The sequence below is a fragment of the Caretta caretta genome, chromosome 1, assembly GCF_965140235.1.
Source record: "Caretta caretta isolate rCarCar2 chromosome 1, rCarCar1.hap1, whole genome shotgun sequence".
Lineage (NCBI taxonomy): Eukaryota > Metazoa > Chordata > Testudines > Cheloniidae > Caretta > Caretta caretta.
The window spans coordinates 354,201,042-354,225,915 of NC_134206.1; the positions used below are offsets into that span (position 1 = coordinate 354,201,042).

The 24,874-nt window shown below is 49.7% G+C and overlaps 1 protein-coding gene across 12 annotated transcripts in view; it reads right to left on the bottom strand.

Annotated features, from left to right (window-relative positions):
• SHANK3 (SH3 and multiple ankyrin repeat domains 3) overlaps nt 1-24,874 on the bottom strand; it is a 675,575-nt gene that overhangs the window by 88,089 nt on the left and 562,612 nt on the right. For all 12 annotated transcript variants that reach the window (XR_012666651.1, XM_075124628.1, XM_048820302.2 and 9 more), the window contains exon 14: nt 23,008-23,090. Coding sequence is in view for 11 of the 12 variants with exons in the window: in XM_075124628.1 (XP_074980729.1) it covers nt 23,008-23,090 (83 nt within the window). In the remaining variant the exon portion in view is untranslated. The remainder of the gene's footprint in view (nt 1-23,007; nt 23,091-24,874) is intronic.

Consider the following 24,874-nt stretch of genomic DNA (forward strand, 5'->3'; position numbering starts at 1 on the left):
GTCAAAGAAGAAGAATCTCTGCTAGGGTCAACCAAAGGGGAAAAAAACCCAGAATCAGTCACACACTCTCTGCCTGAGAAGATGTTGGTGCTGATTTCCCAACTCTGCTTGTGCCTGACTTCGGCTGCATTGGTTGTAAAGACCAGACTGGATCTGGATCAATCTTCTGATGAGATAACTGGCTCTGTGGATATGGGGAAAGCGGTGGACGTGATAAACCTTGACTTTAGCAAAGTTTTTGATATGGTCTCCCACATTATTCTTGCCAGAAAGTTGAAGTATGGATTGGATGAATGTACTATAAGGTGGATAGAAAGCTGGCTAGATTGTTGGGCTCAAAGGGTAGTGATCAACGGCTCAATGTTGAGTTGGCAGCTGGTATCAAGCGGAGTGCACCAGGGGTTGGTCCTGGGGCCGGTTTTGTTCAACATCTTGATTAATGATCTGGATGATGGGACAGATTGCACCTTCAGCAAGTTCACAGATGACACTAAGCTGGAGCGAGAGGCAGATATGCTGGAGAGTAGGTCCAGAGTGACCTAGACAAATTGGAGTCCTTGCTTACAGACAGCCCCCCAACCTGAAGCGAATGCTCACCAGCAACCACACAGCACACAACAGAACCACTAACCCAGGAACCTATCCTTGCAACAAAGCCCGTTGCCAACTGTGTCCACATATCTATTCAGGGGACACCATCATAGGGCCTAATCACATCAGCCACATTATCAGAGGCTTGTTCACCTGTACATCTACCAATGTGATATATGCCATCATGTGCCGCAATGCCCTCTGCCATGTACATTGGTCAAACTGGACAGTCTCTACGTAATAGAATAAATGGACACAAATAAGACGTCAAGAATTATAACATTCAAAATCCAGTTGGAGAATACTTCAATCCCTTTGGTCACTCAATTACAGACCTAAAAGTGGCAATTCTTCAACAAAAAAACTTCAAAAACAGACTCCAAGGAGAGACTGCTGAATTGGAATTAATTTGCAAACTGGATACAATTAACTTAGGCTTGAATAGAGACTGGGAGTGGATGGGTCATTAAACAAAGTAAAACTATTTCCCCATGTTTATTCTCCCCCTTCACCCTCCACTGTTCCTCAGACGTTCTTGTCAACTGCTGGAAATGGCCCACCTTGATTATCACTACAAAAGGTTTCCCCCCCCCCGCTCTCCTGCTGGTAATTGCTCACCTTAAGTGATCACTCTCTTGTTACAGTGTGTACGGTAACACGCATTGTTTCATGTTCTCTATGTATATAAATCTCCCCACTGTATTTCCACTGAATGCATCTGATGAAGTGAGCTGTAGCTCATGAACGCTTATGCTCAAATAAATTTGTTAGTCTCTAAGGTGCCACAAGTCCTCCTTTTCTTTTTGCAATTCAGTAAAGTGTCTGCAATGGCTTCCCAATACCAAGGACAAATGTTTGGAAGTCAAAGATGACCTCTTGTTGTCTTTAGAGAACCATGATTAACATAATCCTATTTCAAAATTTGTCTCTGGAAGAGTTCTTGAACTAAACAAGTTCTAACCAACAATGGGTAAAATCCTTAATCTTACATTGTCCTGCCTTTGACATTTTACTTCTTCTGCTTCTCTTTCTGGCCAAGCAATGAAGAAACCAACACTAAGTCAGAAACCTGAGGTATTTTAACCAGACTCGACAGCAAGGAACTCCCAATAATACTAGGCTTGCAGATGCTGTATTTCCTGAGCCTAAAGCCTTCTATGATAATTCACAGATTATGAGAACAGAAAGGACCACTGTGATCATCTAGTCTCACCTCCTGAATAATGCAACTCTTGAATAACACCATAGGACTTCCCAGACTTAATTCCTGTTCAAACTACAGCATTTCTAAACTAGAATGTTTAGAAAAACATTCAATCTTGATTTAAAAATTGCCTATTATGGAGAATCCATCACAATCCTTGGTAAATTGTTCCAATGGTTAATTAATCTCACTGTTAAAAATGGATGCCTTATTTCCAGTCTAAATTTGTCTAACTTCAGCATTCAGCCATTGGATTGTGTTATGCTTTGTCTGCTGGGTTGAGGAACCCATTATCACATATTTGTTCCCCACGTAGACACTTACAGATAGTGATCAAATCACCTCTTCACCTTCTCTTTAAACTAAATGGACTGAGCACCTTGAGTCTATTCATTATAAGGCAAGTTTTCCTGTTCTTTAATCATTCTTGTGGCTCTTCTCTGAACCCTCTTCAATTTATCAAGAACCTTCTTGAATTGTGGACACTAGAAGTGGACATATTATTGCAGAAATAGTTGCACCAGTGCCAAATACAGAGGCACTTCCAATCTGATATTCCCCTGTTTATGCATGCACATTGTCACATTAGAAGCTCACATTCAGCTATTTTGGCCAGTGTAATATTAGCAGCTCATGTTCAGCTGATTATCCACCATGACTCCCAAGTCTTTTTTAGAGTCACTGCTTCCCAGAACAGAGTCCCCCATCCTGTTAATATGTATATATACATATAAGAAGAAAGGATGTAGGCCATTTACATTCAGCTATTAAAACATATTGTTCACTTGTGCCGAGTTTACCAGATAGCTCTGCATCAGTGACTGGTCCTCGTTATTTTTAGTACTCCCCCAATTTTTGTGTCATCTGCAAACATTAATAGTGACAATTTCATGTTTTCTCCTGGGTTAATTACAAAATGGGGCCAAGAACTTCTTTAGAAACACATCTTCTCAACGATGATTGTCTGTTTACAGTTAACTTTTGAGACCTATCAGTTAATCAGTTCTTAATTTTATATCATTTTAGTTTTTTGATCAAAATGCCATGGTGTACTAAGTCAAATGCCTTACAGAAGTCTAAGTATATTACATCAACATTATTACTATTATCAATCAAATTAGTAATCTCATAAAAATATATCAAGTTAGTTTGACAGGACCTTTTTTCCATAAACCCATGTTGACTGGCATTAATGGTATTACTGTCCTTTAATTCTTTATTAATTGAGTCCCGGAAGAACTACTCCATTATTTTGTCCAGGATTAATGTCAGACAGACAGGCCTGTAGTAACCTGAGTTGTCCCATGTATACTTCTTAAATATTAACACAACAATATAACCTTTCTTCTGGTCTTCTGGATCTTCCCCAGTGTTACAAGACTTACTGAAAAGAAACATTAACAGTCCTGTGAGCTCCTCAGCCAGCTCTTTTAGAACTCTTGGATGCAAATCATCTGGACCTGCTGATTTAAAAATGTTTAACTTTATTAGCTGCTGTTTAGCATTCTCGTGAGATACTATTGGAATGGAAAGTATATTATCATCATCAGCAGCAGCATATATCACTAGATCATCTGTTATTTTGCAAAATATAGAACAGAAAATACTTATTGAACACTTTTGCCTATTCTGCATTATTCACAATTCTGCCATTTCCATTTAGTAAGGGAACAATACTATTATTAGCATTCTTTGTGTTCCTAATATAGTTTAACTTCTTACTGTCCTTAATTCTGCTCGTCTTGGGTCTTTGTGCTTCCCTTATAAATTTTCTACAATTCCTAGCTTCTGATTTATATTCCTTACCATAAACTTTTTAGTACCAATGTTCTTGAACAGTTTCCAATTATCATTCATATTTCTCTATTTAAATTCTTTCTCCCAAGTGATCTTATATTTGTTTTCAACTTTGTGAAGCTGACCCTTTTAAAAAGCACGAAGTGTGAATATATTACTGGTTTTGATTTTGTAGTGTTTGCTTATGACAAATGCGATTAAGTCATAATCACCTGTATTTAAATTACCACTGATTTTTAGTTCTGTGATTAATTCCTCGTTACCTGTCAAGATGAGATCTAATATAGAATTTCTCTTTGTTGGGTGTAACATTTTTTGAGTTAGGAAAAATACAGTTACCTACCTGTACAGTAACTGTTGTTCTTTGTGTGACTGTGCACCGATACATTCCACTGCAGGTGTGTAGGCATCCAAGGTAGCTGAGCTGGAGACTTTTGCCAGGAGTACCACTAGGCAGTGCATGTGACCTTGCTCCTCTCATGCTCTCAGATGATGGCATAAAAGAGGTGGGTCTGCCACCTCCTTCTCCGTTCCTTTGGACCACTGTATGTAATTCACAATAGCTGGGAAGGTGGGAGGGCCACAGAACTCTGTGTGCACAACGCATCTCAAAGAACAAGAGTTACTGTAGAGGTAAGTAAGCAGTTTTCTCCTTCGAGTGAATGTGCACATAAACTACCACTGCAGCTGATGCCTCAGCAGTTCCCTTTCAGATCGAGGGGCTTCAGATCACCTGAACAGATACGGTAACACTGACTTGCCGAAGTTGTCATCATTCCGAGAAGCTTGAGTGATGGCACGATGTCTGGAAAAGGTAGGCCCAGATGACCACATTTGTGCTTTGTGGATATCTGCTCTAGGGATATTGTTTAGAAAAGCTGGTGAAGTGGACTGAGCCCTGGTGGAGTGAGCCATTACTTTTAGTGGAGGAGAGACTTCAGCAAGGTTGTGGAACTGACTGCCACCAGAAGCAGCATTTTCATAGACAATAAAGGCATTGAGGTTGCCACCATCAATTCAAAGGGGGATACTATCAGTTGGGAGAGGACTAGGTTGAGATAGAATCATAGAATCATAGAATATCAGGGTTGGAAGGGACCCCAGAAGGTCATCTAGTCCAACCCCCTGCTCGAAGCAGGACCAATTCCCAGTTAAATCATCCCAGCCAGGGCTTTGTCAAGCCTGACCTTAAAAACCTCTAAGGAAGGAGATTCCACCACCTCCCTAGGTAACGCATTCCAGTGTTTCACCACCCTCTTAGTGGAAAAGTTTTTCCTAATATCCAATCTAAACCTCCCCCCCTGCAACTTGAGACCATTACTCCTTGTTCTGTCATCTGCTACCATTGAGAACAGTCTAGAGCCATCCTCTTTGGAACCCCCTTTCAGGTAGTTGAAAGCAGCTATCAAATCCCCCCTCACTCTTCTCTTCTGCAGACTAAACAATCCCAGCTCCCTCAGCCTCTCCTCATAAGTCATGTGTTCTGAGATCCCTGACAAGTATCAGACACAGGAGGGTAGCATTGAGTAGACCTTTCAAGACTTGGGAAATGAGAGGGTGAGAGAAAATAGAAATCCCTTTGACGGGTAGATGGAGTGCAAATATGGAAGCCAGGTGAACTCTCAGGAACTAACTGAAAGGCTCAGTGCTTTCAGGTGCAACAGATAGTCCAGCACATGTCCAACCTCTGTGTGATGGGGTGATAAGTCTTGAGATTGCACCCAAACCAAAAATCTCTTCTACTTTGCTGCCCATGTAGCTCTAGTGGATTCTTTTCTGCTACTCATCAAGATGGCCCGAACATCTCAAGAACACAATTTCTCATGAGAATTTGACTAATTTGGATTAATGTTGCTTTGTCATGCAGTCAACCTTTGGAACCAATCGCCAGGGGATGTTCTGAAGGCCAAAAGTACCAACAGTATTAACTGGGTTCAAAAAAGAATTAGATAAGTTCAGGGAGGATAGGTCTATCAATGACATTAGCCAAGATGGTCATCTTCAGGAGACATTATTTCTTATACATAGATTCTGTAGAAGGATAGCTTCCTGGCATAACTGAGATGATCATGCACTTCCCTGCTTATTCAGATAAAAGATGGTAGTGGCGTTGTCCATAAGAACTTGTATCACCTGGTTCTTGAGGGTGGACAGAAACATCTCACAGAACCCACCAATAGCTCAAAGCTCCAGCACATTTATATGGAGTGAAACTTCCTGGTGTGACAAAAAGCTTGAGCCTGAAATTGATTGAGATGGGCCCCCAGCCTTTGGCAGAAACATTCATTATAGAGTCATAGCTGGTTCCGGGAACAGAAACAGAACTCCTTTTTACATGTTCCACAGATCCAACCACCAATCCAGAGACTGAAACACTTGTGTAGATACATAAATCCGCAAGTCTGGAAGGACAACATGCCAAATAGAACCAGGCCTGCAGAAAGCGAAGGGGAAGTCAAGCATGTGGAGTTACATATGTGCACAAAGCCATGTGGCCCAGGAGTTGTAGGAAGGCATGCACCAATGTCGTTGGGTCGGACTTGAGGCCTTCTGAATGAAAAGGTATTTTCTGAAACCCTTCCTTTTGAAAGTAAGCCATGCGATTATGGGGTCAAGGTCTGCTCCTATGAAGGTTATGAGTTGTGTTGGTTGTAACTGTGATTTGTCCAAATTTAGTTTTGGGCCCAGACAAAAGAACAGCTCTCTGATGACAAGGATGTTGTTTTGCACATGGATGTTGTTTTGGTTGTTTGATGTTCCGCATACCAGCCAATTATCCAGGTAAGGAAATATCTGAAAGCCTAAATGGCACAGGTGGACGTCTACCATCAACTTGCACTTGGTGAAGACCGCTGGGGTTGATATAAGCCTGAAGGGAAACACTGACTCCTAGGCATGGTTGTTGCCTGCTATGAATCGAAGATACATCCTGTGGCTGGACGTACAAGTCGTGAAAAGTGAGGGCAGCATACCGATCTCCAGGGAAGGGACAATGGAAGTGAGGGTGACAATTCTGAACTTGACTTTCTTGATGAAAAGTTTCAGTTTCTTAAATCTAGGATGGGGTGAAGACCAGAAGGGTTATTCCAGACTAGAAAATACAGGTAGAAGCCTTTGCTTCTGTGCTGCTAAGGAACTCCCTCTGCCACCCCAATTCCAAAGGAGACTCTGTGTCTTGAAGTAACGCAGTCTCATGAAATGGGTCCCTGAAAAGGGGCGGGAAAGGTGTGCTAGGAAAAGGGAAGGAGGTGAATTGGAGAACATATCCCTCCTTTCTAGTATTGAGGACCCACTTGTCTGATGTGATGCTTTCCCAGGCACAACGAAAGAGGGACAGGCATGTTCTGAAGTGATGTTAGTGTGCTGTCCTCAACTGAGCAGTCAGAATGATTGCTTGGGGGCTGCGGTTGTCAGATGAGAAAGACTTACTGTAGAAGAAGGCAGCTGGCAATGTTGAGGAGGTCTTGACCTTTTTGAGGAATCCAGTGACTTCTTCTGGAAAGAGGATTTATACTAAAGGTGTGGACTAAACTGTTTCCTCTTTGTAACTGAAGTGTGAACTCCCAGTCATGAAGTATTGCCGGGGAAGCTTTTAGGGTGGGTGTGCATAGCATCATCTGTTTTGCTGGTAAATAGTTTAGACAGTTCGAAGTGTGAATCTTAAATTGTATTTTGCAGCACCTTTGGAATGCCAGACACCTGCAACAAGGAAGAGCTTCTCTTGGAAATCATAGAATGTCAGGGTTGGAAGGGACCACAGGAGGTCATCTAGTCCAACCCCTTGCTCAAAGCAAGACCAATCCCCAATTTTTGCCCCAGAACCCTAAATGGCCCCCTCAAGGATTGAACTCACAACTCTGGATTTAGCAGGCCAATGCTCAAACCCCTGAGCTATCCCTGCCCCCTAAATCCATGGCAGCCACTGAACATGAAGCCATATCAGCAGCTTCAATAGCTGCTTGAAGGCCATGATGGTTCCCCTCCAAAACTAAAGACAGAAACTGTTCATTTCCCTCCTCTGTCAACATGCCAGCAAACTTAGAAACTGCTCAGAAATTAATACTAATATATTTAGATAAGAGAGACTGATAGTTAGCCACATGCATTTGAAGAGCAGCAATGGACTAAGCCTTTCAGTCATCTAAATACAGTCTCATTAATTCTTTGTCTTTGGGAGTAGCTTTAAGATGGGATTGATGAGACCGCTCATTAGCAGCTATGACCACTGAAAAACTGGGAACTGGGTAGGTAAAAAAATAATCAATATCTTGTTGAGGAACTTGATATCCCCTTGCTTGGCCATAGGTCGTACAGAGGGTGGGGTCTGCCAGAGGGTTTCTGCCGTCTCCAGCAAGGCTTCACTGATGGGAAGGACAATGCTTCATGGGGCATTATTAGAGTCTGAAAAATATCAAGGAGGCTGTGCAGGTTTTTTTGTTCATGTTCGGCATGCTCTCCTAGGGAAGTGGCACCCTCCTTATAAGGTCCTGGAAGACCTTGAAGTACTCAGGGGGGTTGTGGTGAAAGATGTTGACTCTGGAGAAGATGATGAAATATGGGTGGAAACAACCAGGGGATCCTTCATTATTTCTCCGTCCTCCATAGGGTCCAGTACAGTGGGTGGAAGGATGATAGTAGAATCCTGGGTAGAGGTTTCCTGCACTGGGGAGGAGGGGAATTCCTCCGACAGCGTGACTTTGATGGAGGTCCAGAATACCTCGGAGCAGCCCAAGACCAGTCAGGCCACAGAGGATATTGCATTGTCTGAGTCATCCAAGGTGGGGACACCACGCTGGCGCCTCTTTATAAGAAAACCAGACTTGGTCCATAACCTTAGGAGGAGGTCTGCAAGGAGAGCTAAAAGACCTCAAGGGTGACACAGGGAGTGGTCCCTTTTGGGGTTCCAGGTGGTCTGGCTACAGGAGATACCTGGGGGTTCAACATAACCGAGGGCAGAGATGGTTTGAATTCTGATCAAAGGATCGGTGCTGGCAGTAGCAGCACAATGGGTTGGAGAGACGGCGCTAGATCTCTAGATGACATCAAAGGTAATGACAAGGGCTCTGGAAATGCATCAGGAGGGGTGCTGAGGACACCGGAGTTGTCTTCATAGGAGCTGATTTTAGCAAGGAGAGTCCACTGGGAGAGGCACCAAAGATCCCTGGGCAGCAAGGCCTGTGGCGTAGAGGGCACCCAAATAGGTAAGTATCCGTCCATCAGCGCCGATAGTGACGGTCAGGTGGGAACAATGAAGATGGAGCCGGAAAGAGTGAAGACTCCGGCATCCACAGCTGGAGTCAATAGTGCCGCCTCAGATGGAGCGGGTGAAAGTCTAGATTTGTGGTGTCTCAGACTGGTACTGGAGGTCTCACTGGAAATCCTTTTTGGAGACTGAGGCTTTGAGCACTTGTCATCATCAGAATGCTTGGAGTGTTTCTGAGGAGGCTGCTGGTGAGAGAGAAGGGCAACATTTCTCATCAGACTTGTGCAGCTGGAGGAGTAATCCTTGTGGTCTCAGTCCACTATCTTGTGGTCAGGCCTCGGTTCTGAGGTGGAATGCATTGCCTCTTTCACAAGGGGAACTGAGGTAGAAATCCCTGATTTTTGTCCTGGTGAGGAAGGAGGTGCAAATAGGGCATCTGTCCCCACATAGCCATCGCCAAGGCAAACCCAGAAGCTCTTGTTCTTACCCATCACAGGGGAAACAGCCCTGCATGCTGCACGCTGCTGGAAATTTGGGGATCTTTTCAGAATAAATCCACCAGGTACCTATAGCAAACGCTATAATTCGACTGGCAACCCTACTCTAAACACGACTATCTATAACTATGTACATGACAGGAACTTGGAATCACCGGCTAACCAAAGCAAGCGCTAGAGGGGGCTTCAACAACTCTCACCCACCATGGCTGGTAAGAGGGAACCAAGAGGGAGGCGGCGAATATGCCCTTATCTGAGAGCACAAGAGCAGGAGCACATGCTTCACCTACTGGTACGGCTGGCAAAAGTCGCGGACGCGAGTGCACTGGGGGCACAAACCCCTGCAGTGGAGAGTGTGTATGTGCACAATCTCTCAAGGGAGAAAGGTCACCTATCATTCTGGGGCTGTTCGTGCTGGCACAAGGAGACCTCCAGCATGTGTCATTCAGACTGAAGTCCCCCAGGGGCGCGGAGCTGGTTTCCTGCACATTATAGACCAGGACTTTAGGGGCTGGCCATCCTGCTCCCCAGTGGGATTGGTCATCTGTAAGCAAACACCTACTAGTACCCCATCTCGTGCCTTTTCTGTTAGGATTCCGATTCCCAGCATTCACGGTCGTTGTCCTCCGAGCTGGCAGTGACTTGGGGCCTGTCTGTATGAACACTTTGTTTGCGGCAATCTGGGTGTAAAGTGACAGCTCTACATATCTGCGTGGGCCCTGCTGCCACACGAGAAGTTCCCTAGACCACTTTGATCAAGCCCACTGTGAAACGGGAACTGATTAAACGCAGGAGGGAATTTTACGTACATGGCAGCAGGGTCCATAGAGACACTTAGGGCATGTCACACTGTACTAAAACACCCGCAGCACTGAGTCTCAGGGCCTGGGCCAATTGATTCAGGCTCACAGGTCACAGACTGTGGGGCAAAAAACGGCAACGTAGACGTTTGGGCTCAAGCTGCAGCCCGGACTCCGAGATCTCAGACCTCCAGCCCAAGCCCAAACATTTACATTTCAATTATTAGCCCTGTGAGCCCCAGGCATCTGAGCCGGACCAGCAGTGTCCTTGCCGCAGGTGTTCCATAGCCGTGTAACGTACCCGTAGCGTGCAGCAAGCTATTGCAGGGTACGTGTACACTCCAGGCTGCTGGGAACTGAAGTTCATCTAGACAAGGCCTTGGAAACAGGCAGTGTTATTTTTTGACAAGAGTGCCACTCCCCTTTGGCCCACTCAATCCTTCCTAAATGGGCTATAAGTATTGATTTTAACATTCCAATCATGGTGAATCATCCCACCACGTTTCAGTAATACCAGCTAGATTGAATTTATGCTACTAAATTAGCAATTCCAATTCTCATTTGTTACCTAAGCTCCTAGCGTTGGTGTATCAGCAATCAAAGAATTTCTTCTCCTTCGGTACTTTGGTGTCTTGATTAATTTTGTTCTCAACATCTAGATTTTGTGCTGAGTGCACATTTGTTCTCTGTTTTCACCCTCCTCTTTTGGTATTAGTTCAACCCCCTTCTGACTACTCTAGCCAGCTTGTCCTCGAGGAAATTGGTCCCCCTTTTACTGAGATAGAGACCACCTAAAGTATTCAGCCCTCTCTTCCCACAGAAGGGGGGCAGATGATCCAGAAAACCCAAACCCTCTCCCTTACACCACTTAACTTGGCAATGTTCACTTCCAGAATCCTTTGCCTTCTGTTTTCCTTCCCTCATGGGACAGGAAGGGGCTCCAAAAATTCATAGAGCCGAAGGCCAGAAGGAACCATTGTGATAATCTAGTTTGACCTCCTGTATAGCACAGGCCAGAGAACTTCCCCAAAATAATTCCTGGAGCATGCCTTTTTCTGCATTATTATTGATAATTCTGCCATTTCCATCTAATAATGGACCAACAGCATTGTCAGGAATTCTTTTGGACCTAATATATTTTAAAAACTCCTTCTTATTGTCCTTAACTCTGCTGGCCACAGCTTTCGCCTCATGTCCTTTTGCTTCCCCCTTATCCAATTTTCTTCAATTCCTAACTTCTGAGTTATAGTCATTGCTAGCAACTTTCCCCTTCTTCCATATATATATGGAAGAGTCTGCGAGTCTGTCACAGAGGTCATGGAAGTCACAGATGTCATGAATTTCTGGGACCTCTGGGACTTCTGCAGCTGCAGCAGCAGGTGTGGCTGGCCCCAGAGACTACCAGAGCAACAGCGGTCCCAGGGCCCTCCTAAAGCAGATAAGGTTTAGTCCGGGGTATTTATAGTACAAGTCATGGACAGGTCAGGGGCCGTAAACTTCTGTTTATTGCCCATGATCTGTCCATGACCTTTACAAAAAATACCCATGACTAAATCTTAGCCCTGGTCATGATCATTTGTACTTAATCTACCATTAATTTTCAGTCCTGTGATCAGGTCCTCTTTATCTGTTAAGACAAGGTCTAACAAAGGATTCCCTTATGTTGGCTGAAACACTTTTTGAGTTAGGACATTGTCACCTATAATGTTTAGAAACTCCCAAGGTGTTTTACGACTGGCACCCTGAGACCTCCAGCATGTGTCACTCAAACTGAAGTCCCCCATGAAGATCATCTGGACATTCTTGGGCCTGGCCATGCCCCTTGGCAGTGCCATCAACATAAATCCTTAAATCCAGACCCCCAGCACTGAATTCAGTCAGCGCAGAAAGACAGAGGATCCGAACATCAACCCAGATATCTAGGGATTGCTTGTGCTGGCCACAGAGCAGGGTGTCGTTTCGTCACTGGCAGCGGACTTGCTTGGCCAGATGAGATTGGGCACCTGTCTAATGCTTTAGCTGAGCACAGAACCATTTGGGCAAGTGGTTCTCCAAAGCTGATGTTATCTGCACAGTAACCGGCAGAGTCAACTGGGCTTGATGAGCTTCCCTAGGTCAGAAGAGGTGTGAGGTGGCCCTTCTGGTCGTTGCAGATCTATACAAAGCCCACAACATAGAGGCACCCTTGCCTGGCTTCTCTCTCATGTTTTGTGTTTCTTTGCTGTAAAAAGCAAGCTGTCACACTATGTTGTCACGGAGCGTGGGGGAGTCCAGGCCCTTCACCCCTCTTCCTGGGATTCACTGAGACTCTCCGCCAGCCAGTAAAACAGAAGGTTTATTGGACAACAGGAACACAGTCCAAAACAGAGCTTGTGGGTACACACAGGACCCCTCAGTCAAGTCCTTCTGGGGGAGCAGGGAGCTTAGACCCCAGCCCTGGGGTTCCCTGTGTTCCTCCACCCAGCCCCAAACTGAAACTAAACTCCCCCAGCAGGTTCCCTGCTGCAGCCTGTCTTCACATTCCTGGGCAGAGGTGTTACCTCCCCCTCCCCCTCCTGGCTCAGGTGACAGGCTCTCAGGTCTCCCATCCCCAGGGCACATTCCCAGGTCAACACTCCCCCCTCCCTGCTGAGTCACATCGTCACATCTCTCCCCCCTTCGAGACTGAACTGAGCGGGGTCACTCTGACCGGTGACCTGGGGAAGTTCAGGGCCCCCTCTCCGGGACAGCGCATAGCCAGGCACTCCTTCTCGATGGCCGCGTAGTGTTGCTCCCGGGATAGCAGCTTCTTGCTCAGGTACACGATGGGGTGTCTCTCCCCCTTTCCATCTTCCTGCATTAACACCGCCCCCAGTCCCGTGTCGGAGGCGTCGGTGAACACCACAAAGGGCTTGTTAAAGTCTGGGTTTGCCAGAACTGGGCCACTGACCAGAGCCTCCTTCAGCGCCCAGAAAGCCTCCTGGCACTGCTCGGTCCAGACCACCTTGTCTGGCTTCCCCTTCTTGCATAGCTCAGTGATGGGGGTGGCGATGGCGCTAAAGTGGGGCACAAATCTTCGGTAGTATCCTGTCATCCCAATAAAGGCTTGGACCTGCTTTTTGGGGTGGGGAGCGGGCCAGTCTCTGATCACCTCCACCTTGGCTGGTTCCGGCTTTAGGCGGCCGCTCCCCACCCGATGGCCCAGGTAAGACACTTCCGCCATCCCCACCTTGCACTTCTCCACTTTTACAGTCAGCCCAGCCCCCTGGAGTCGTCCAGCACTTGTCTAACCTGGGACACGTGGTCCTCCCAGGTCTGGCTAAAGACACAGATGTCATCAATATACGCCACGACAAAACTCTCTATCCACCTCAGGAGCTGGCCCACTAGGCGCTGGAAGGTGGCCGGCGCTCCCTTGAGGCCGAAAGGCAGGGTCAGGAACTCATAGAGCCCCAGAGGGGTGATAAAGGCCAATTTCAGCCGGGCATCTGCATCCAGCGGCACTTGCCAGTAGCCCTTTGTAAGGTCCATGGTGGTAAGGTACCGAGCTCCTCCCAGCTTGCCTAGGAGCTCGTCCGGCCTGGGCATGGGGTAGGCATCAGATACAGTGATGGCATTGAGCTTCCGATAGTCCACACAGAGCCGGACCGACCCATCCTTTTTGGGGACCAGCACCACCGACGAGGCCCAAGGGCTGGCCAATGGCTGGATCACCCCCAAAGCCAGCATGTCCCGGACCTCTCTTTCTAGTTCCCGAGCAGTTTTCCCTGTGACTCGGAAGGGGGAGCATCTTATCGGCGGGTGCGACCCTGTCTGCACCCGGTGGACAGTCAGATTAGTGCGTCCAAGCTGGTTGGAAAACAGCTGTCGGTACGGATGCAGCACCCCCCTGACCTCATGTGCTGGGCAGGGGTTAGCTGATCCGAGAGGGGAATTGTTTCCAGGGGGGAACCAGCTCTGGTCCCAGGGAATAGATCTACTAAAGGGTCATCTCCCTGCTCTTCCCACTGTCCACACACGGCCAACACCACATTCCCCCTGGCATAATATGGCTTCACCATATTCACATGGTACACCCGGCGGTGGTGCGCCCGGTTCGACAGCTCCACCACATAGTTTACCTCAATGAGCTGCTGGACAACCTTGAAAGGGCCCACCCAAGCGGCCTGTAGTTTGTTCTTTCTCACGGGGATGAGAACCATCACCTGATCCCCGGTGGCGTAGGCACGGGCCCATGCCGTGCGGTCATACCAGACCTTCTGCTTCTTCTGGGCTCTGGCCAGATTCTCCCTGGCCAGGCCCATGAGTTCAGCCAGTCTCTCTCGGAAGATCAGGACATACTCCACCACTGACTCTCCATCGGGAGTGGCCTTCCCCTCCCATTTGTCTCTCATCAGGTCCAGGGGGCCCCTCACTCTCCTTTCGTATAACAGTTCGAAAGGCAAGAACCCGGTAGACTCCTGGGGAACAGCAGGTGAGGTAAGTACTTGTCCCAATCCTGCGGGTGCTGGTTCATAAAGGTTTTCAGCATCATCTTTAGCGTCCCGTTAAACCTCTCCACCAGCCCATTGGACTGGGGGTGATAAGCTGAGGCCCAGTTGTGCCGGACCCCACATTTCTCCCACAAGCACCGGAGCAGGGCCGACATGAAGTTGGAGCCTTGGTCTGTCAAGACTTCCTTGGGGAACCCCACTCAGCTGAAAATGGTCAGGAGCGCATCGGCCACGGTGTCGGCTTCAATGGAAGCTAAGGGCACTGCCTCGGGGTAGTGGGTGGCAAAATCTACCACCCCCAGAATGTATTTCTTCCCCGACCGGGTCATCTTGCTGAGAGGCCCCACGATGTCCATGGCCACCTTCTGGAAAGGCTCCTCTATGATGGGCAAAGGTCTCAAAGCCGCTTTCCCCTTGTCCCGGGCTTTCCACACCCTCTGACAGGGGTCACAGGATCGGCAATACTGCCGGACTGTGGTAAAGACCCCGGGCCAGTAAAAGTTCTGTAGCAACCTCTGCCGGGTGCGCCGGATTCCCTGGTGCCCTGCGAGAGGGACGTCATGGGCTAGGTACAGGAGCTTACGGTGATACTTCTGGGGGACCACCAGCTGCCTCCTGATCCCACAGGGCTCTACTTCCCTTGTGGGAGCCCATTCTTGGTACAGGAACCCCTTCTCCCACAGGAACCTCTCCTGGCAGCCTCTCCTCATGGTCCGTACCACCCTGAGGTCGGCCAGGTCCCTGAGCTTCCGCAAGGAGGGATCTTTCCTCAACTCGGCCTGGAACTCAGCGGCTGGGGAAGGGATGGGGCCCGGTTCCCCCTCAGTGGCCAGGTCTGAGGCCTCCGCCTCTCTGAGCCGTGCCCCTCGGCGCTCCCTCCCCATAAGGGTAGGGTCCTGCGCCTCCGGTGTGGTACCCTCCCCGAGGTCAGGGAGCAGTGCCCCTCGCCAGCTCTGGCTACGGCTCACAACCAGGGCGGTCTGGGGGTTGCTTGGCCAGTCGTCTACGTCTCCCCCCATCAAAACTTCAGTGGGCAAATGGTGGTGTACCCCCACATCCTTGGGGCCCTCCTTGGCCCCCCATTTCAGATGTACCCTTGCCACGGGCACCTTAAATGGGGTCCCGCCCACCCCTGTCAGGGTCAGGTAGGTCTTGGGCACCACCTGATCTGGGGCCACCACCTCGGGCCGGGCCAGCGTCACTTCTGTGCCCGTATCCCAGTATCCATTGGCCTTCCTCCCATCCACCTCCAGGGGAACAAGGTACTCTCTCCGGAGGGACAGCCCCGCGCCCACCCTGTAAACCGAGCACCCTGAGTCCAGAGCCTCCAGCCCTCTGGCGGAGCTGGCCTGGGGTACTCTTCCCTCCTGAGCAGGTGGGAAACTGGTAGCCCCCCTTGCCTGGGCTGTCTGCCCCTCATCCAGCTGGGTCCCTACCCAGTTAACCCTGGGTAGGTTGGGTCTGCTCAGTCTGTCCCTGAGCCCGGGGCTCTGGGTCCGTACGTGGCCTGTCTGGCCACAGTGATAGCAGCTCATGTCACGTTGGTCCCCTCGAGCGGGTCGGAGGGGCCCGACGCCAGGCGTTCCCCTTTGGAGGGGGTTCTCCCTATTTCCCCGCTGGGAGGTCCCATGGTGACTCTCTCTCTGCATCGGGGGGGGGAGGGCTGTTCTTTTGGGACTCCTCCTGGCTACCCCCTGACCAACTGTTCACAAACTCGTCGGCCAGCTGCCCTGAGTGCTGGGGGTTCTCGAGCTTTTTGTCCACCAACCACAGCCTCAGGTCGGAAGGGCACTGTTCATACAGTTGCTCCAGTACGATTAGGTCAAGCAGGTCCTCTTTAGCTTGGGCCCCAGCTGTCCACTTGTGGGCATACCCCTGCATCCGGTTGACCAGTTGTAGGTAGGTGACCTCAGGCATTTTACGCTGACTCCGGAACCTTCTCCGGTACATCTCGGGGGTCAGCCCAAACTCACGGAGCAGGGCCTGTTTGAACAGTTCTTAGTCCCCTGCCTCCGCCCCTGTCATTCGGCTGTACACCTCCACGGCTTTGGGGTCCAGTAAGGGGGTGAGGAACTGGAGCCTGTCTGCGGGGTCAACCCTGTGCATCTCGCAGGCATTCTCAAAGGCTGTCAGGAAGCTATCTATGTCCTCCCCCTCCTTACGCTGGGCCAGGAAGCACTTATCAAAGCTCCTTGCAGTCTTGGGTCCCCCCGCACTCACCGCAGCCGGGGCCCCACTGTTCCTCAGCCTGGCCAGCTCCAGTTCATGCTGTCTTTGTTTCTCCTTCTCCTGACGTTCCTTCTCCTTCTCCTGACGCTCCCTCTCCTTCTCCTCCTGCTCATGTTGACGTTGTTTCTCCTTCTCCTCCTGCTCATGTTGACGTTGTTTTTCATGATCCTCCAGCTCCCTCATTTTCATCTCCCTTTCCCATTCCAGCCGCATCCGCTCCAGGGATGGGGAGCTCCGCCGGGAGGATCCCCCGCTGGCTGCCGGGGTCAGGGTGCCCTCGGTATTCACTGGGCTTCCCCCAACCCCTCCCCGAGGCATAGGTAGGAAGGGTCTCATGATGTCCTGGGCAGCAGTCTGACCCCTCCTAGCCCGGTCAGGCCCCAGGGCCCATGCTGCATCCACTGGGCGGCTTCCCTCAGGGACAGGGATCGGGTCATCCAAGCGATCCCTCTCCTCTAACTGGGCAATCAGCTGTTCCTTGGTGGACCTCCCGATGCGCAGCCCCCTCTGCCTGCACAGCTCCACCAGGTCACTCTTAAGGCGTTTAGCGTACATCTCCCTGCTGGCCACTTGCAGGCTGGGCAGCCTTCCACGGTTTTCAGGAAAAGCCCCTAGTGTGCCAGTCCTTCTTGAGGTCACCAACTCTTTGCCAGGGTCGAGCTGCAGACTCCTCCGCCCCTGGGACCGCTCGCTGCAATCCCCCGGGGAACCCTGTTACTGCAAAAATCCTTCTCTATGGTCACACACTCCCAGGGGTTAACCGCCCCCCGAAACCGTCTCTCTCTGAATCTTCAGCACGCCTGGTCCCCGTCACTCCCCCTTCGTTTTACTGTTCCCCAGTCACTTACTGCAGGAAGTGCTGTTCACGGGGTGCAGTACATCCCACCACTGCCACCAGTTGTCACGGAGTGTGGGGGAGTCCAGGCCCTGCACCCCTCTTCCTGGGATTCACTGAGACTCTCCGCCAGCCAGTAAAACAGAAGGTTTATTGGACAACAGGAACACAGTCCAAAACAGAGCTTGTGGGTACACCCAGGACCCCTCAGTCAAGTCCTTCTAGGGGAGCAGGGAGCTTAGATCCCAGCCCTGGGGTTTCCTGTGTTCCTCCACCCAGCCCCAAACTGAAACTAAACCCACCCAGCAGGCTCCCTCCTGCAGCCTGTCTTCACATTCCTGGGCAGAGGTGTTACCTCCCCCTCCCCCTCCTGGCTCAGGTGACAGGCTCTCAGGTCTCCCATCCCCAGGGCACATTCCCAGGTCAACACTCCCCCCTCTCTGCTGCGTCACATCGTCACGTATGTATACACAACAAGAGGCTCCAGTGGGGCAGAAGAAAAAAAAATGAGGGAGGCCATGAATTTAAGTGAACAAATTCTGAGCTCACTGCACCTTCAGCCGTCATCTGGGGCCAGTTCCCCTTTTTTACCCTCGAGCTCTGCAGGAGAAGAGGAGGAAGGGGAGGTGAGTAGCTCTAATGAACTTTGCTCTGTAGCAGATTCCAAGTTTGTGCACTGGGACAAACTTACCTGACATGTGGAACTATGCAGACTCCACCTCAAAGAAGAAAAATTCCTCTACTGATCCCTGGGCAGAGTGGTTCTGTGGGAGAGGAGCAGCGTCTCTTGCCTTGGGCAAGGTCTACACTATGAGCTAGAGGTGAGATTCTTCTGCTCGCGTACACTCGTCAAGCCAGCGTGAGTATAAAGAGCAGTGTAGCTGCAGTGCCATGGCTTAGCCATCCCAAGTACAAACCCGCCAGAAGCTGCTGGGTATATACGTGGCATGGCTAAGCCATGCCTCTGCGGCTGTTACCCAAGCTACCATGGATACACTGCTATTTGTACTTGCACTAGCCTGCTGAGAGCTAGCGTCAACATGTGTACATGAGCAGGGGAATCACGCCCCTCGCCACCACTCTAGACATCGCCCAAGAGACGTCTGGAATCCAGCTGTGCCTATCAGTCTCCTAGGGCAGGCACTTACAGTAGCACGCCCATCTCCTCAGGCATGAGGGGAGTTCTTGGCCTCAGCATAGAAGAGGTGGTGGTGTGGAGGAAGAGGTGGTGTGTCATTTTCACTTCTCCAATGTCCAGTCCCATCGTGAAGATCAGAGTGTAGCACCCCGCCACCAGGTGATGACTGACCCTAAAATGACCTAGGAGAGTCTAAAAGTTGCCATGGAAACTGTGAGATGGAAGCTGTGAGATCCAGAGCAAATGCATAGAAGAGTTTCAGTTGGTGAGAAGAATCAAACTCATTCAGAGCAATTTGTCTCAATTCCAAAAACAGACCAGATAAATCGCCAACAGAGAGAGGAATCTCAGGGACCAGGGTGCCTACCCTGTAACTAAGACAACTCCAGTGTTTATTTCATTCTAGGACTCATATACCAAGGGAGACCACATTGAAGGTGTGATGCCCGATACAGGTGAGGACAAAGTGTGCATGGTCAAACCATTCCGAACCAAGTCTACTACCCCTCTGGACAAAGGCTCAAAGACAAAACAGGGCCAGAAGCATGAACCAAAGAAGTTCAAGTAAGGTCAGGTGTCTCAGCCACCATTAAATTGAGGATGGTGATGGATTTACAACAACCAACTGTATGCTAATACCATGAGCTGCAGGTATGAGTCTTATTCCCATTGTCCCAGAATTATGATCACAATGAGACCAGGGGATTCCACCGGGACTATGGCTAATGACTGGATTTCTGAAGCTGCTATTTCCCAGTACTTTGAATATTTCTATATTGCTCGTGTGTCCACGCCCCACAATGGAAAGTGCTGCTTCAGCACTGTGGCTATGCCTCATGCAGCCCCCCAAAGAGTGTAACCACCAAACACGGGACATCAAGTATCAAACCTTAAGCCTCTTCCAAGCAAACGATGAAGATGACAAAAGACAGAGGTCAGTGGGTTAGGAACAGCGTAATGAAATAAGGCGTATCTATCACTGAAGTATCACTTCACAATCTGAAATAGATTTATCCTACAACACCCCTGTGAGGTTGGAAAGTTCGGTCATCTCATGGTACAGAGACTTGCCCACAGCCACACAGGAAGTCTGTAATGAGGGAGGGAACTAAATTATTTTGGGGAAGCTTGATGGCCTGTTATACGCAGGAGGTCAGACTAGATGATCACAATGGTCTCTTTGGGCCTTGGAATCTGTGAATTATGGGTTCAGAGTCCCAGACTAGCATCCTAACCACAGCACCATCCTTTCCCTCATGAGTTTACTTGACTCTGCAGTGGATACACCACATTAGATATACGTCTTCCATTTGTGCTTTGTTTACTTTTCAGTAATTAGTTTGGTGCAAGTGTGTGGTTCGACATCGGACATACAACACTGGGATCTGAAGGGAAGGATATTGTGTGGCCTGTAAGACCAAGGAGGTTGTTCCAGGCACAGAGGAGAGTAAGGGAAGGTGGAAGTGCTCATGGCAGATGGAGGGAACTGGAGTTGATAGAGTGCAGGTCCTGGGCCAGGAAGCAGCAAGTGATGAGAGAAGAGAGGCAGGCGGGGGCAGAGCTGGGTAGAGACCTGACAGCGAGGACAAGGAGTTTGAATCTGAGACTGGTAGAGCCAATGAAGGGACTCGAAAAAGGAAGGGGGCAGATGGCACGCTCAGAGAGGCAGGACAAGAAGAGGAGTTCAGCAACAGCATTTGGAAGAGAAATAGGAACAGGATCAGCCCAGGATCCCAGCTCCAACCAGACTTCAGACCAGCTGCCTCATAGGAAAGTACAAAAACCACGTAGGGAATAACCTGACGAGTGGGGCTGCTTCTCCCCCAACCCAGTCAGCTAGTGGCTGCGACCTCCCTTCAAGCATGGGGGCTTACAGCCCGTCTGTTTTTTTTACTCCAATTCACATAGCTGGGGATGTTTTCACTATTCACCTAACTGCCAAGTACTCGTTTAGATGGCAAAGTCCCTGAGGCAGGGCCCACCTGTTTCTGTATGTCTGTCCAGCACCCGGCCCCAGGACGTGCCAAATCAATAATAAAGTTATGGCTGTTGTAGGGTGAGTGGACATCAGTGCCTGGTCTGTGCACTTGTCTGTGAGTGCCATTACTCTGGGAGCAGGAAACACCCCATATACTTATTGTGATAACAGTGGGCACAGGAAGGGATGGGGGCTGGTTTATGTTTTCTTCAGTCACATAAACAGGTGGGAGGGGTGAGTGGGTTATCCAGAAAGATGGAGGCTGCAGCCCCGGCTGGGTGTCACCAGGGCATGGGCAAGGCTTCTGGAAATGGGAACGGAGGATGGGTGGATTGGGGCACGCTACAGAGGAAGAAGCAGGGCTTGGCAGTAGCTTTAATCAGGGGAACGTAAAGGGGAGAGAGGGGTCAAGGATGACTCCCAGATTAACAGTTTGTGACCATGGGAGAGTGATGGGCTCCCAAGTGAGCCACACCCATCCCTCACTAATCAGAGATCTTCACCCCTACAAGGAAAGGAGTACTTGTGGCACCTTAGAGACTAACCCATTTATTTGAGCATAAGCTTTCGTGAGCTACAGCTGCATCCGATGAAGTGAGCTGTAGCTCACGAAAGCTCATGCTCAAATAAATGGGTTAGTCTCTAAGGTGCCACAAGTCCTCCTTTTCTTTTTGCGAATACAGACTAACACGGCTGTTACTCTGAAACCCCTACAAGGCCTGCCCTCAAAGCCACCTTCACCTCCATGACCCTCTGATATGCTTCCCCATGGCCTCTGACAGTAGTGTTGTGGCCCCCAGAGTCATACAGACTCTAAGCCATATTTATACCAAAAATCCCACAAAGACTCATTTGGCTGCAGAGCCCCACAGCCAAATGCCCATTGTCTAACCTGCCTGGAGTCTCTTCCGCCAGCTATCAGCAGACACAAGAAAATACAAAGCATACAAACTTGAGGAGAGGAAACTGAGAAAGCCTGAGAGAATAGGAGAAAAGCTGGTCGTTACGGGAGTAACCCCGCACCATGACAACCGAACCCGTGAGAAAGGGAGATGCCATGCTGAGGGCTGGCAAGTTTCATTACACAATTTGCAGACTAGCAGATATGAGTAGGACACACACACACACACACACATACATGTACTGAAAGACACACCCACTTGCACACAAAACCCTTCTGTGATACATGCAGAAAAAGACAATCGGTGAATGCTAGGAGGAAATCACTTGTGGGGCTCAAACCCAAATCAAAAGGGTCTCCACCCACAGCAAGGTCTTGAAAAGGAGCAGATCTTCTATTCAAAGCTGGCAGCCTCTCTCCAAGCCTTCCCTATAGGTACCATGTCTCCTGGGGAGCAGGAGGGGACACAGACAGACATCACTGTGGCTATGTTCTCCCATACTGATCTGATTACACTTCAGTGCTGGGTCTGCCCCAGTCTTCAACCTGAGATTTCTGGAAAAATGACCCTCTGTCCTAGGAATCCCCTGCCTTCCCCATGCTCCCAGCTCAGGGTTAACGCTGGTTAGTCAATGCCAATATATGAGCTCAATCACTCTCCGTCCCAGAGGGATTCTTTCTGGTAACAATTCCTGGTAATATGAGCCACAATAGCTACTATGGGAGCCAGATGCACTGGCAGCGTGAGCTGAGGAATTCCCCAAGACAGTGTGGGGAATGGAAATGTCCCCTTGATGCCAGCAGGGGAGACCCTGATCAGGCAGGGCTGACAGCACAGTCCCACAAGTGGCCGCCTCAGAACAGAGGCTCCACCACACGATTCTTCTTCCCAGCCTGCAGTTATGCCCCAGCACAGCCAGTGACTGTAGTAACTGGTCTCCAAATTCACAGTCAACGTGGGGGCCTGGGGCTGCACACGAGCCCTGCTCTGAGGGGCTCCCTGTCTGAATCACGCATGCACAGAGCATGCAAACTGTCCACATGCAATAGGCTGAAGGTGAAACTCCTCGGCATGCAGAGTTTTCTGCACAGCACAGAGTCTAGCAGAGACCTGCCAGTCAGGGTGCAACGGCTGCACATTTGCCATGAAATCCCAGGTGTGGACAATGTACATCAACAGAGTTAAACTCTAATGTGCCCAGGCATGAGACAAGGGGAGGGAGAGTCCCCGGAGAGCCCTGCTGTACGGGGGCCCACGGGCTGGCAGTGTGTAACACCAGTGCAGCCAGCCAGAGCAGGGCCCTGTAGACAAGGAGCTTCCCCTCCCAGCCCCAGCCCTGAGTGAAATAAACCAGCCCTTACCTTTGGCCCCTCGCAACACAAACCCGAATCCCTCATGCTCCCTCTTCTGCAGCACGGCCGTCTTCTCCTCGATGATGTAGTCACTGGGCAGGAAAGAGCACAAGAGAATGATGCTAGGGTTAGATTTCAGCACCATGCTGCCAGGCGCAGGTGGCCTCTCTGCCTTTCACACGGAGACCTCTTCGGAGCAACCATCGCTCTCAGCACGGAGCTGGGCACAGTCTCTCTCCCTCCCTCCCTTGCCCACTGTCAGAACAAAAAGGCGAACGCTCCTTTCCCTCCCTGTGTGGGTAGGGGTCAGCCCTGGCCGCCTGGCTCTCCCTTCTGCCCACGGATCCCCCTCTCAGTCACCTGCATGTGTATGCAGAGAGCTTACTGATCCCACACTGGGCTTCCCTTTACATGATGCCCTTAGCATGTCACTGAAGAGTGGGGTGCCTGAGCAGAGGAGTTGCAGGGGGAGGCAGCCAGCCAGCCATCTGGGAGGATTCTCTCTGAGACTTTCCTGCGGGCTCTTGGGAGGAAAAGAATCAGGAGCCTGTCAACAGGGAAGGTGGCTCTTGAGTAAGTTTCCTGGGAGAGGGAATGGCAGAGGTTATCTCCTCATCCTGACGCTCTGATCTTCTGTGAAAATCCCCCCACCCCGTTGCTAAGTAACGGGCTGTCATCAGGGATAAAAAGGGGGGGTGTTCATTTCATTGTCCTGTTCCAACAAAGCTGCTCTCTCTGTCCTCAATGGCAGCTGAATGAGAAGAATGAAAAAATATCCAGTGGTAAAGAGAGGGAATCAAATACAAAGCTCTGAACCAACCCCAAGCCTTAGCGACCCTTTCAACAGAAAAATGTCTACACATTTTCAGAGAGCTGGGGCGGGGGGTGGGGGGGAAGGGGAAGGGGGGAGGGAAGAGACAGAGAAAGATTCTCTCAGTGAACGAGAGCTTAAACGCAGCTCTGTAAATCCCTCCCAGCAGAGCCGCATGTCTGACATCAGAGTGGAATTAATCAGAGATCTCAGTGCTTTTCAGCAGCACAGCGAAGGAGTTTTACTTGCCAAACCGGAAAGAGCAAGGCACAGCAAGAGGGCAGGGAATGTGCCAGTCCCAAATCCACAACTACATGCGTGTAGCCATTCAGGCTGATACACCCCGAGTGCAGCAACAGAGAAACAAAGAGCCAAAGCATCCAGGCACTGCCTGGAGAAGTAAACCCTCCAGGGACACCTCTGCATGGTTCCCGCGCACCGGTGGGAAAAGGAAGCACTACAGACGGACACCTGTGCAAGACAGACAGAGTGTGCACCACACACACACTGCAGTAGAAACTCCCTTCCTCAGCACACCCAGCTGCACGCACTGCATGCAGAGACCCACACCCACGAACACACACATACTACACACTAATCCACAGTGCTGGATCCGGCTGCTGCTGCCCTCCACTGCTTGGAATGAGTGTCACAGCTGATCAAGGACTTCTCACTTCCCCGATGGAGCGTGTGGAATTGCTCCCATATACCACCAGCATCACAGCAGTATCTGTATGCCAGACTCAGAGTAAGAAGAGAGCTGTATTTCTGGATTGAAAAGGGGGTGGGTTCCAAGTGCTATACTTCAAGGTGCATGCAGTGGGCACTTAGCTGGTACCTTGGCATTAGCATCTGCCCAGCCACAAGCCATTGCAGACCAGTGTTTGAATTAGTAGGTGGCCCCTTATATTCTGCACTGAGTGTAGCCAAATCTGCCAGCAGCTTGGGTGTGCTCGTACACACCCCTTAATGGAGGAGTCACAGCTTTAGATTCCTGCTAGAACTGTCACATACTAATAAATACAATCGCTAAGAATAATACCCTGGCTCTTACATAGGTAAATA